General features: G+C 44.3%; 1 protein-coding gene across 2 annotated transcripts in view; it reads left to right on the forward strand.

Annotated features, from left to right (window-relative positions):
- Positions 1-11704, forward strand: part of THBS4 (thrombospondin 4) — a 53072-nt gene extending 41368 nt beyond the window's left edge. For both annotated transcript variants that reach the window (XM_074995473.1, XM_074995471.1), the window contains exons 15-21: positions 2511-2704; positions 4433-4611; positions 4967-5015; positions 5127-5323; positions 6378-6550; positions 8117-8256; positions 11494-11704. In XM_074995473.1, coding sequence (XP_074851574.1) covers positions 2511-2704; positions 4433-4611; positions 4967-5015; positions 5127-5323; positions 6378-6550; positions 8117-8256; positions 11494-11555 — 994 coding nt within the window. In that variant the 3' untranslated portion in view covers positions 11556-11704. The remainder of the gene's footprint in view (positions 1-2510; positions 2705-4432; positions 4612-4966; positions 5016-5126; positions 5324-6377; positions 6551-8116; positions 8257-11493) is intronic.
- Positions 11705-13128: the final 1424 nt, after the last annotated feature.

A 13128-nucleotide genomic window follows, 5' to 3' on the forward strand; every position in this document is an offset into this window, starting at 1 on the left:
GTTTAAACAATTTGTTTAATGTATCACTGTAAAGACTAACAAAATGATTTATTCATTGATGAGCTTTCGTGGGACAGACCCACTTCTTCAGATCAGGTCCAAAAAAAATTGCAATAAAAACTGACAAATCAAGTACATAGGACTGAAGGAGGGGGCTGATGAGTTGGGGATGTTAATTGTCCTGCCTGAGATAATTATGAGCATCAAAGGAAGGGAAGCAGTCCTTGTAATGTGTGAGGTAGTTGGTGTCTCTGTTCATACCAAGTGTTAATGTGTCGAATTTGAATATGAATTCCAATTCAGAACTTTCTCTATCTAATCTGTTTTTAAAGTCCCTTTGTTCTAAGACCCAAATTCTCAGATCTTTAACAGAATAGCTCATTCCATGGATGTGTTCACTGACTGGCTTACATATATTGAGATTCCTGATGTCTGCTCTGTGTCCGTCCATTTTTTGGCAAAGATTTTGCCCCGGCTGTCCAATGTACATCTGCTTAGTAGTAAAGACTCCCTTGAAGATAATAGGTGGGCTGAGCAGCCACTGAGGGCATGCTAGGGGGATCCATGAAATGCTATTTCTTTACTCCCAAGGATGCCAATTAGCTGCATTCTCTTTCAGTGGATGCTGAGAGCAGCTCCTGCGAGCCAAGTTTAACACATTGTATTTTACTCCTCTTTCCCTTTGCTATGCTTTGAACAGTGGCTAGTGGTTGCCCTTGTGTCAGGGAAAGTGATTAAATCCCTTAGGAATACACTATTCCCCATTCATGGGAAGATAATTGCTGCATTAGTTAGCACAGTGGATTCCACGGAGGCCTGGTCTGCACTAAATATTTCCTGAAATTACCCTGTCCTGCTCTCTCCTCAATCCTGAAGGGATTACCTTTATCAGGGAGTGAAACTTCACTGTAAAGAGAGTGAGGCCTCCTCCAGTGGCAGTTGACCTCACCTGGTTTAACCTGAGGTAAAACTAAAGTGCCTTATCTCTACTAACAAGAAGTCATCCTGTGGCACCTTACAGACTAGCAGATATTTTGGAGCATAAGCTTTCGTGGGCAAAGACCTGCTTCGTCCGTGAAAGCTTGTGCTCCAAAATGTCTGTTGTTCTGTAAGGTGCCACAGGACTTCTTGTTTTTTGAAGATCCAGACTAACTCGGCTACGTCTCCCATACTTATCTCCACTGTGGTTTTACCTCAGGATACCTCGTACCTGTATGACCCAGAGGGGGAAAACACCTTTTTAGCAGTAATAAGTCATGACTGGCCTTTGTTAATGGTTGCAGTTGTTCCTTACTCTGCCTGCACTTCACTGTCACCTTCTCGATCCTAGGCAAAAAGGTATTCAGGAAAAAAAACAAAACAAAACATTGCTGCAATGCCTCAAGTTTGCGACACCTTACACCCCCCACTCAGCTGCAGCCCCAGGTGCCTCACCAGTATGGGCTGTACAGATTAGTTGCATTGCAGCACCTGGAGTAAGGGTTTCAGATGGCATCTGACTGAGCCATTGTATCTTATGGTGATGTTGCTACACCACGGTCAAGAACTCACACAACTAGGTTTGGAAGGACTAGGGTTGATTTCACCAAACTCCCGCTGAACGAAATATTGCCGTCACCAATAACAAAAATGTACAGCTATGGAAAGACAGATAAAGGCTACTTGAAACCTTCACTGGAGGCCTACCTGAACGTGTGTAGCACATGTGGCTGTGTGGGTGCCATTTAGATAGGGTGGGAGGGCAGTTCCTCTGCTTTCTCTCTCCCTCACAGCCTGGCCCCTTTGATTTTTCATGTGTTAATTTTAAGAACAGGCATGGCTCTAAGGCTAGGATGCAGCCAGGGTCAGGTATAGCCGGGGGGGGCGGTGTGGGGGTGGGGTGTCTCTGCCCTACCTGGAGGATGCAGCCTCCTCCCATAATTTCGCACAACAGAAACATTTTAATTAGCTAAAAAGCAAAAAAAGCTTAAAAACAAACACCGATTTAACTAAAAATCCGGTTCTGCTAAGCTGCCCCTCTGGTGGTGCAGCTGTATCCAATTATCTGGTCATCAGTGCTGCTGTAGGGACATATCACAAAACACCCTTCTGTCAGTGCTGTGTACCGTAGCCCAGGTCATCAGGAAACCCAGGATGCCCTACTACAAGACTTTTTAATATAATAGGGTTATATTTAGCCATATGGAAGTGGTTGTGAAATGTTAGACCACGGCAAGGAGAAGCAAGGCAGATAACCACGTCCTCTGTTCAGTGTCCTCCCATTGAGAAATTGAAACTCCACTAGAACCAGATTAACTATGAGCAAGTGCCGCAGTCCAAGAAATCCCATTTCACGATCCTGGTGGGAGCTTTCACTTGCTCCTCGTGCTGCTTCAGGATCGAGCTGAAGGCATCAACAGCCCATTGTATTTCATGATTGCTTAGAAGCTGGCTTCTAGTCTGGGGGCAGGAAGTGATTTTTGGAGGTGTGTATGTTTGCACGTGGTTTGTTGTTTTGTGCTAATTCACAGTGATGGAGATGGACACCAGGATAGCACAGACAACTGCCCCACGGTCATTAACAGCTCCCAGCTGGACACGGACAAGGATGGCCTGGGGGACGAGTGTGACGATGATGATGATAATGATGGGATTCCAGACCTCCTCCCCCCAGGTCCTGATAACTGTCGACTGGTTCCCAACCCAGGACAGGAAGATGACAACAGTAAGTCTGTTCTGCCCGTCTATGCGGTTAGCCAATCTGCCGTACACTTAGTGTGAGGTAGCATGTTCTCACCAAGGGCAGCCAAGTCCACACAGGCCCTTGTTGTCCACAGTCTAAAAGGCAGATTTCCCCTTTGTACAGGAGGGAGCCCTGTTACTTCCAAGTCAGCACTGTTACATATTACACATAGCAGCAGCCACAGGCTCTGTCCCATATTTTGGGCCAGCTTCTGTGCTGCATCTCTCAAGGAGGCTCAGATGAGTTGGGGGAAGCTTAAGCCACCGTTGGATCTCCAGATTATAATCCACTCTGGGGGCTGTGGAGCCCTGGGCCCACTCCATCTCTCAGAAGCTTCCCTTGGCTGCATGTGAGCTGCTGCTGTCACCCCCTTGATACCCTCCTTCTTGTCCGAGTATGGTCCTACCTTCGAGGAACTCCCTCGGGGTACTCTGTATCCCTCATGGAGCTGCAATGGCATGAAGAGGTGCCAGTAGAGGCTAGAATTTGGCCCTTGGATCTCACTTTCATGAACAAATGTGACGTTCACCAAATTTATTCAGGCCTTGTCTAAACTACTGTGGGCCCTCAGCTTCACCTGTGTGAATAACATAGCTGAAGTCAGTGTACTTAGGTCTACTTACAACGGTATCTTCACCACAGTAAGTCAACAGCTGATGCTCTCCCATCAACTCTGCTTATTCTTGTTTTGGTGGTGTACTGGAGTGAACAGGAGAACTCCCAGTGATCAGTTCATTGCATCTAGTACAGACGCGGTAAATTAACCCCCACTGGATCGATTGCTGCCCACAGGTGTAGTCCGTAGTGCAGCCAAGCCCTCAGCTGTGAAAGACAGGCTCACATTAGGCTTCACTTGAGTCAGCACAAAACAGTAAAATTAATTGTCTCAGTTGTCTTAATCTAACAATATCCCTGGAAGATTTTTCTGTTTTCCCCAGAGCAAAAGTACAAAACAATCTTCAAAATAAGCCACTATTGTAAAATCTCTCTACTTCACATTGATGACTGAGGATTCTTATTGCACTTTATTGAATCTTTCAATAAAAGCAAATGACTAAATGATTTACAAAGCAGGGAGAATTGAACGCTGAATATGTTTTCTTTGTTTCTTTGGATATTTGTATTTTTATACCTAACTAGAAAATACACAATCACATCTACAAACAATGGGTGTCTTGGTCAGTTGAGAGCTCAGTGTGGAACTCCACTGTTAAATCTTTGCTTATCAGGGTCAAAAGGCCACCATCATGTCTCATTATGTGGTAGTCATTTTAGTCTATCAAAAGTGCTATACACTTGTATTCTGAATTTTGCTGGATATGTTAATCATGTCAAATCAGTGCACAGCTAATGATGTGTTTGTTAAATCCCAATGAAACACCTGTTGTGCCTGTCAAATTTGCTGTAAATTTCAAGCAGTTTCTGCAGGTTCTTTGCAACTAGAAATGTTATGGCAAGAAGGACTCTTCGGTCATCATTGAGCTTCTGTATAACACAGGCCTTAAAATTTCACCCTGTTGCCCTTATACAGAGCCCAGTAACTTGTGTTTAGCTAAAGCTCATGTTACAGGAAGGCACCCAGTCTAGGTCTGAAGCCATCAAGCAATGCAGAATCAATCAGTTCCTTTAGTAGTTTGTTCCATGTTTAAGACTAAAGTGGTTGCTGCTATGTTGTAAATAAATCCCTTTTTGTTTCACTGACACATTCAGTTGATGGAGTTGGCGATATATGTGAATCGGATTTTGACCAGGATACTGTAATTGATCGAATTGATATTTGCCCGGAGAACGCTGAGATCACCCTGACAGATTTCAGGGCTTATCAGACTGTGGTTCTGGATCCTGAAGGTGATGCTCAGATTGATCCTAACTGGGTGGTTCTGAACCAGGTAAAAATCCATTCTACACCTTTTTGCGGCCCGAAACAAATCATTGAAAATTAAAAAAAAAAAAAAAAAAATAACCCAAGCGGTGCTGAACTTAGACAGTAATGCTGTTGTAGCAAAGAAATCAAAATATGATATTTTGGAAGAAGTTCAGCTAAGTTTGAAGTTACACATATTATCACCTGGGCTACAGTAACTGCAGCTGTAGACATCTCATTCTGGGAAAACTTCACTGCTGCACAGAGGGCCAGCGTGAGGTCAATGTACCACTTTGCAACATCTCATTGTTGTAAATGCAGTGTTGTATCACCATATTGCTTAGTGACCCTCAGTACTGTATTTAATATTCCCCTCACAGGGCATGGAGATTGTACAGACCATGAACAGTGACCCTGGCCTGGCAGTTGGTATGGACACCTTTTTTTGTGCTCATGTTGTGCAATAGAAAATATTTTGGCAAGCAGTCACATTTTCTGCCAACTATTGGTCTTAACATAATGCATATCTATTGCTCCTAGGTTACACGGCTTTCAATGGGGTTGACTTTGAAGGCACCTTTCATGTGAACACAATGACAGATGACGACTATGCTGGCTTTATTTTTGGGTATCAAGACAGTTCCAGTTTCTACGTGGTAATGTGGAAACAGACAGAACAGACCTACTGGCAAGCAACTCCATTCAGAGCTGTTGCAGAGCCTGGCATTCAGCTTAAGGTACTTGCTGAAGTTACATCCAATTTGATAGACCAGCCTTCTTTGTGTAATGGCTACACACGCATACCCAGATTTGCCTCTATAATGCCTGTGCTTTTCTCCCACAAGCAGCTCTTTCCTAAAGAAAAGGTTAATTTAGTGCCAGAGTGGTGCCTTACATAGATTCATCACTCCAATAAGTGTATGGAAATTCAGAGGATAGCCCGACTCTTTCAAAATTTGAGTGCTAATCAATGCTCATTACAAATGAATGAGGCATTTTCATTGACTGACCAGGAGTTGAGGTGGACCTTTTCAATTACCATAAATAAATCAAACGTGGACGCAGAGCTCTATTAATTTACTGGTGATGGCCTAACGTGACCATTTCAAAGAAGCTGTGCAGTGTCTAAAACAGAACTTCCCCAAATGTGGTCCGTGGTGCCTCTTTGGTCCTAGCTGCTATAGGACCAGACAGCAAATATAAAATACTTGTGTGTCTCCTTCTAAGCAGTTGGCAGGGATGTTATGAGCTATGATGTTATGGAGGGGACGTGTGAACAAGGCAATTCCACTAATATGATATGGTCCACATTATAAAGAGTTAGAGCTCATGATCTAACAGTTAGGCTGCGTTTACAGGGGCAGCTTCTGTCGACAAAGCTGGGCTTTTGTTGCCAAAACTCACCAAGCGTCAACACCATTAAAGCACTCTGAGAGTGTGTCAACGAAACTCCACTGTTTAGCTGGCAGTGTTATGCCTCTTCCAAATCAGGTATAATGCCTCTGTCGGTGATGTTTTGCCGACAGAGTGCCTGTGTAGATACTTTTGTCGACAGACAAGGCTTCCAGTTCCCTGGGCTGCCCTGTTTGAAGAGCTTCTGGTCAGCCATTCTGTTGAGAGGGCAGGGAACCTGGCCACTCTGTCAACAAAGTGGATTGCTCTTTTAATCTGCTTTTGGGTGTAGACGCAATCTGTCAACAAAAGTTTTGCTGAGATTTCTCTGTCAACAGAAGCTGCCTTAAAGGAGATTTTCTCTTTGTTCACTTTCTAAACAATGCCACATTTGTCTAGGCTGTTAAATCTAAGACTGGTCCTGGAGAACACCTCCGGAATTCACTCTGGCACACCGGGGACACCAATGATCAGGTCAGACTGCTATGGAAAGACCCCAGAAATGTAGGCTGGAAAGATAAAGTCTCTTATCGCTGGTTCTTGCAACACAGACCCCAGGTTGGATATATCAGGTAGGACTGTGGGACCAGGAACAATGAATAGAAACGTGCCTATCTTACTTTGTGACATTTTAGATGATAGACTGAGACTGTATAAAAACCTCAGGGTTCATTGGCTTGTTTAAAATTTTGTGGAGCTAAACAACTTTTCTTTTTTTTTTTTTTTTTTTTTTTTTTTAAAGCTTTGTGAAATTCTAGTTAGTAGGAGCAGGAGGGTATGTTTATTTAATAAAAACTAACCCCACATATAATTAAAAATACTTTCAAATGTTTTCTGGGTTTTATAGCTAAGACACTGTCTTGCTCACTGTTACTTTAGAAGTGTTTGCAAATACCACTAAGACACACAAACACATTCAAACCTTAACATTCCACAGATACGATTTCTGTATGAATATTCTGTAATTTGAGCCCTTAGAATTTGTATAAACTGTTACAGTTTATCTATATACGTAAGCAGTGACAGAAATAATCAGTCAAAGCTGCTTACACAGAAAGCATAAAGATGGTAAAAAAAAAAGAAAACTCTCAGTAAGTAGGATAAGATGACATACAATGGGTAAGCAGTGTGGGAGTAGCTGTGTTGGTCCCAGGATGGTAGAGAAACAAGATGGGTGAGGTAATATCCTTTATTTGACCGACTTCTGCTCGTGGGAGACACCAGATTTTGAACTTGCACAGAGCTCTTCTTCAAGTCACCTTCTGTAGATGATACAGGACCTCAGTATTTTCACTAACCGCGTGCTAGCTTAGAAGTTCTTCTTGTCCCTGTGACGTTTATAAATTGCCAGTGATGAGTTATGATTGCACAAGTCACACTGAGCAAAGTCTGGAAATAGTGAATCCATTACTATAGTCAGCTGTTTAAGTATTAAAAGGCAAAAGAGAGGATGGCCCAGCTCCTAAGTACATGGTTCAGTCAGTGAGAAGCTTTTACAAATTGCTCTTGATTTTAATTGGTTCTTCAATAGATCTGGATTAACAGCTGTAATTTGAGCAATGCTGATCTATGGCTGACTGCAGAGCTCCTAAAACAGGGCATATTAGCTTGTTAATGTCTAAGAAATGTAAAAAGAGACACAAATGTGACAGCAATCTTACAAGCAACCACCAGTCAGGCCACAGGACTCTGTGTGTGTACACATGTACAGCTCCTAGCACTATGGACTCCTCATCCTGATTGGGTCCCAGTGGGCGCTACGTGAATGTAAATAATAAATACAGATATTTACAGGCAAGTACACACGTGGACATTTGGTACAGCTGATATAGAGCTAGGATAGCCCGCTGACACCCCCCTGTGGGAGAGGCATGCTGGGATGTGGGTGTAGTCAAAATGTGTAAGGCTTCTTATTGAGCTGTAAGAAGCTAAGCTAATTTGGAGCCTTCTCTATCCCACTAGTACAGCCCTGTCACACCTCAGGGTTATGGCTATGGCTTCTGTTCAAGCTTATGGTGGGATGGTCCTGAGACCAATCTAATGAGCTTGTTACAGAATAGGATAACAGCAAACCACTTTTTTAAAGCCAGAGTGGCTAGGTGAGAACTAACTGGGGTTGCATTTGTTTTATTCTGAAGGGCAAGATTTTATGAAGGTACTCAAATGGTGGCAGATTCTGGAGTAACTGTAGACACTACCATGCGTGGAGGAAGACTTGGTGTTTTCTGCTTCTCTCAGGAAAACATCATCTGGTCCAACCTGAAATATCGCTGCAACGGTATCATTTCTCAACTCATGATTACCACATTATTTGCTGTCCTAGAGAATAAGTAGTTCGGCTTTGCTTTATTAACCACTTTGCAACCTTTCCTTTCACCAGCAAATACATCTGTGAAACATGATGCCTGATGTGGACTGTCTTAGTAGGGGTCAGCACACATCCAGCTGGAAGTAGAATGAGCAGCTCAGCTGCCTCCACTCTGCAATACATGTAATCTGCCAGCACAGTCCTGCCATTACATACCAATTATAGCACATAAGTGCAGTTAGAAATGTTACTAAATAAGATGAACCACTAACCGCACAGCAAGTGAGGGTACTGTCCTCAGTAAATTAAATGTGTCTCAGCCCACATTGCATATGCGCATGTATCTAATATACAAGATGTTAGCCAACCCAGCCCCACCCCCTGAACTCTGCTGCTGCCCTAATCAGTCAACAGGTTTTTGTACCATTCTTTACAGTAATTACTGGGAGCTTTCTCTGCTTGGCACCATGGCTCAGAGGGCAGCTTCACCTGCAGAGTGAATTTAGACAGGTTACACCTCTCCAGAGTTTTCGCCAGGGCTTTCAAGCAGACTCAGCTCTCTAGTGTAGTGAATCAGAAGGATGATCTCTGAATTAATTTTAAAACTTGGGCACATTTTACAATAACACACAATCCTTGACTGCATCCCCTACGTTGCCTTTACCGCCACCCTATCCTGCTGCTCCTGTGTACCTCGCTTACACAGCTGTGCTTCCTCTTTAGATGACAACTGCACTTTTTTCTCATCGCATGAAGCCATGGTGTCTATAGTGCCTACTGCAATTGCAAACTAGCCAACTGATCTGGAAAACATACTTATTGTTCAAGCCAACTAGTCACACTCAGCCAGCCAAAAAGCTACATGTGGCCAGTGGGTTGGACACCACAGCTTTGGAGGAGCTGTTCATATGAGGCAACTTCTGTCAATCTGCCTTAGAGAAGTGGAACACGGTCATGCCTCTCTTTTCAGACTCTGTCTCTCTCTGCCTGGCCACAGGACACTGCAGCCCACTGTTTAATATCACTATTGAGTCCACTGCTGTATTGAGGAAAATCCATGTACTGGGCTGGTAACTTCCAATTTTTGTGAGATTAAATACAAAGCTACAGCCCAGAACTACAGTGAAATGTCACACGTTTAATGAGAGTTGCCAGCTTTGAACAGGCCTCTCAGTTGCCTGCCCTTGCTGCAGTGGCTCTGCCTCTATTATCAGCAACAAAGCATAGGGCTGTGTTCAGAAATGTTGTGGTTTGGTTGGGTGGGGGCAAGTGTAATTGGCAGTTTCACAAAGAGACCAGAAGTTTGATTTTTCCACAAAGCGTTGCTCCCCTGCAGCTGTAGCACTGGCAGAGGGCGAGGAGGGTGGAGAGTAAACGGGCTTACACTGCCGACTGGCAACAGCCGGGCTCCTTAGCTAAGTCCCCACCTCTTCCACAAGAAAAGAGTATTGCCACATGTTCAGCGGCCCCTTCCCTTATGGAAATACATGGGCACGTGCTGTGGTGCCAAGGCTCACAGTTGTAACACTTGTGGCACAATGTTTTTCCTCACACCTCACTTGCTGGAGTCAGGTCAGCTTGAACCCCAGTGAAACCTAAACACACCCAAATTGCCCATTAACACACAAAACCCTGCCCCCTCCCACCCATTTTGCTCTCATTTATTCTTAAGCCAAATTTGTGATTGAATCATGATTTTTGAATACTTACGGCTGACATTGCAGGACTGGAGCTGGTGCCTGGCTTAGGTCTCAAGTTTAGGCATGGGGACTACAGCACACCCAGATACTGGGCATCCCAGCTACATGCGGCAGGCAGCCAAGACCCTGAGCAACAGAGGCATGCCCCTGCTGCCGGAAACCCTGGTGGCCAGGCCTGTTGATAGCTATGGGCTTGGATGTCAGCCTCTGTGCTCCTAGTCCCAGCTCCCACCTGGCCACCAGCCCTGCATGTGGGGTCCCAGCTGCTAGCTCCAAGGAGCAGTGAGGTAAGCGAGAGGTGTAGCTCAGCATCCCCCTTCTAAAAACGCTTCCCGTGCCCCTGTGTTCAGGCCCCATACAGCTCAGTGGCCCAAACTGCTCGTTCAGATAAGTGTTTTTTGTTTTTTTTCTGCAGAATGAGGCTTTTGCATCAGCTCCCACTGTACTTTGAGGGAGCTGCACAAGTCTTAAGGAGACACTGTTCATGTGAAACTAGTCTAGTTCCAACCAACCAACCAGCTATTTTCGCAACATGGACTCACCCCCTTTTTAAATATTTCTACCATATTGGTTTAATGCTTCTCTTGTATGTACCTGTGTGACAAGCTAACACCTACCGGAGACCGCCAGCTGGTTTTATGCAGGAAGCGGTGCTCCTGCCTGTACAAAGAGCTAACAAAGGCACAGAATAAGGACACACATTTGCCTTCTTGTCACTTTATGTTCTCAGTGAGGTGCAGTTTGTAAAAAGGGAAAGGGGGGGTCATTTTCAGAAAAATTTTATTTTGAAATTGACACAACTGCAAGGGCCTTTGACCCACTGCCTCATTCTCACTGGCCCCAGACTAACAAAGCCTGTGCAATACTTAAACCCAGTAGACAGATGGTCTTCATAGCATCTAACTACAGCTGGGTAAAGAACAGAGAAAAACTGCTTGTGAATGTCCACATCATTTTTGAGAGAGTATTTTATTTCAACCGCATTCCCAGCCAGCAAGTCCTGGCTTGCCAAAGTTCTGGCTGGGATGATTTAGTTAGGGTTGATCCTGCTTTAGGCAAGGGGCTGGACTAGGTGACCTTCTAAGATCCTTTCCAGCCCTAGAATCCTATGGCTCTGTGATTCTAAGCAATTGAATACTCAGTTGGTTAGCCCACACATACCTGAAGCTTGACTCATCACTGGCAGCAAATTGCCAGTTGCTCATTCAGTTATAACATAGCAGGAATTTGTTACACAGTCCCTTCTGTGTATGCCACAAATAACAAATCTGCCCAATTCTTGAATGATCTGCAACCCAAAGTTAGTCACAGAAGTGGTTCATCAAATTAACAATACAGCTTGGAACATCCACAGTCTGCTTACAAGCAACTGCTGATTGGGAAAAAAAAACCCCATAATTTTGCCAATAAGCTATTCGTTCCCAATTACTCACCTTGCTCTAGTTCTAAACATGCTACACAGCTACACTGGAAGAGAACTAACCTTTGCATATTTTCTTGTTTTCAGATACCATCCCAGAGGACTTTCAGGAATTTCAAGCTCAGCGGCTTGGAGTTGGAGATATTTAACACAGAAAGCAAACTGATGTTGCTATTTTGAACGCAAAGCAATACTTATATTTTTTTTTTGTAAGAACGCACACTGCAGCTTCTTCTGGTTGATATAACTGTCAGACTTTTTTAATGTAAATGTGAAAATAAAAAGGAGCTAAAGTAGGCTGGGGCTTCTTTGGAAGTTGCTTGCTATGCGTCCGTCTCATGGAGTTTAATGTTAAAAATGCTTATGTTACAAAGTTTTTATCCTAACCTTGGATTAGAATTTCTTGCCACCATGGTTTCAGATACTGAAAGACTGGTAAGCTGAAACAATAGACGTCTCGTACGTTTGGGAGGAACTATTTTTGTGCACGTACACGCAACCAGCAGAAAACTAATCAATGGTTCTCAGTCATAAAAGTCCAAGCTTGAGACAAAGTGTTAGGTCATGTAGCCTGTACTCCTATAACAGCACATTTGTTTCCAGGGTAGCTTTCTCATGCTCTTTTCCAGTCTGGATTTTAGTGTGTCCACTGAGGAAGAATAGTGCCCCCCTCCCCTTTTTGGATTCCAGACTACTCCCCAGTGGACTGCTCTGAGAATTTTTCCTAATTTAGTCTAACTTTTCTTTCTGATTCCATCAATGAAAATCCAGCTGTCTGCCCACAAAAATGTCAAAATAATTCCACTAACAATTGGGCCTGGCCTCAGGCTCTGCATCCTCCAAGATGTCTGGCAAACAGCCGTAATCACATATCCTCTCACTTCTGAGCTGCATGCTCCTGTGGAAGGCATTTACATAGTTCAAAATTCACTGCTGTCTGTTCAAAGGACAAAACAGGACAGAGAATGGTCTGCTTTCAAAAGGAGCTCAGCTATCCCATGTGGATCACTTGGAAAAATCTTCAAAACAGCAGCCTTAAGGGAAAATTCCTAGTGCAGATAAGCATGTAGTTTAACTGCCCACAAGGGGGCAGCATTTAATCCATACGCATTGGTGAACATTTCTACAATTGCTGAAGATTTCTCTTATGGGGAGGGTTTAAGCCCAACTCACAAGACTGTGAAGGCATGGTCACGGTTTCCCTGCTCTTCCTCTGAATGTTACACAACCCCTTTCCCCCTCTCTGTCAGCAAGGATCCTGTTAGAACTGTGGGTCATTCTCTTGGCTACGATCCATTCCACGGGAGGGAAAAGAAAACCAGAGGTTCGTATTTCTAAAGCTGCGTCTACACGTGCACGCTACTTCGAAGTAGCGGCACCAACTTCGAAATAGCGCCCGTCGCGTCTACACGCGTCGGGCGCTATTTCGAAGTTAACTTCGACGTTAGGCGGTGAGACGTCGAAGTCGCTAACCTCATGAGGAGATAGGAATAGCGCCCTACTTCGACGTTGAACATCGAAGTAGGGACCGTGTAGCCGATCCGCGTCCCGCAACGTCGAAATTGCTGGGTCCTCCATGGCGGCCATCAGCTGGGGGGTTGAGAGATGCTCTCTCCAGCCCCTGCGGGGCTCTATGGTCACCATGGGCAGCAGCCCTTAGCCCAGGGCTTCTGGCTGCTTCTGTGGCAGCTGAGGATCTATGCTGCAGGCACAGGGTCTGCA

This window comes from Carettochelys insculpta, chromosome 5 (assembly GCF_033958435.1).
Source record: "Carettochelys insculpta isolate YL-2023 chromosome 5, ASM3395843v1, whole genome shotgun sequence".
Classification (NCBI taxonomy): domain Eukaryota; kingdom Metazoa; phylum Chordata; order Testudines; family Carettochelyidae; genus Carettochelys; species Carettochelys insculpta.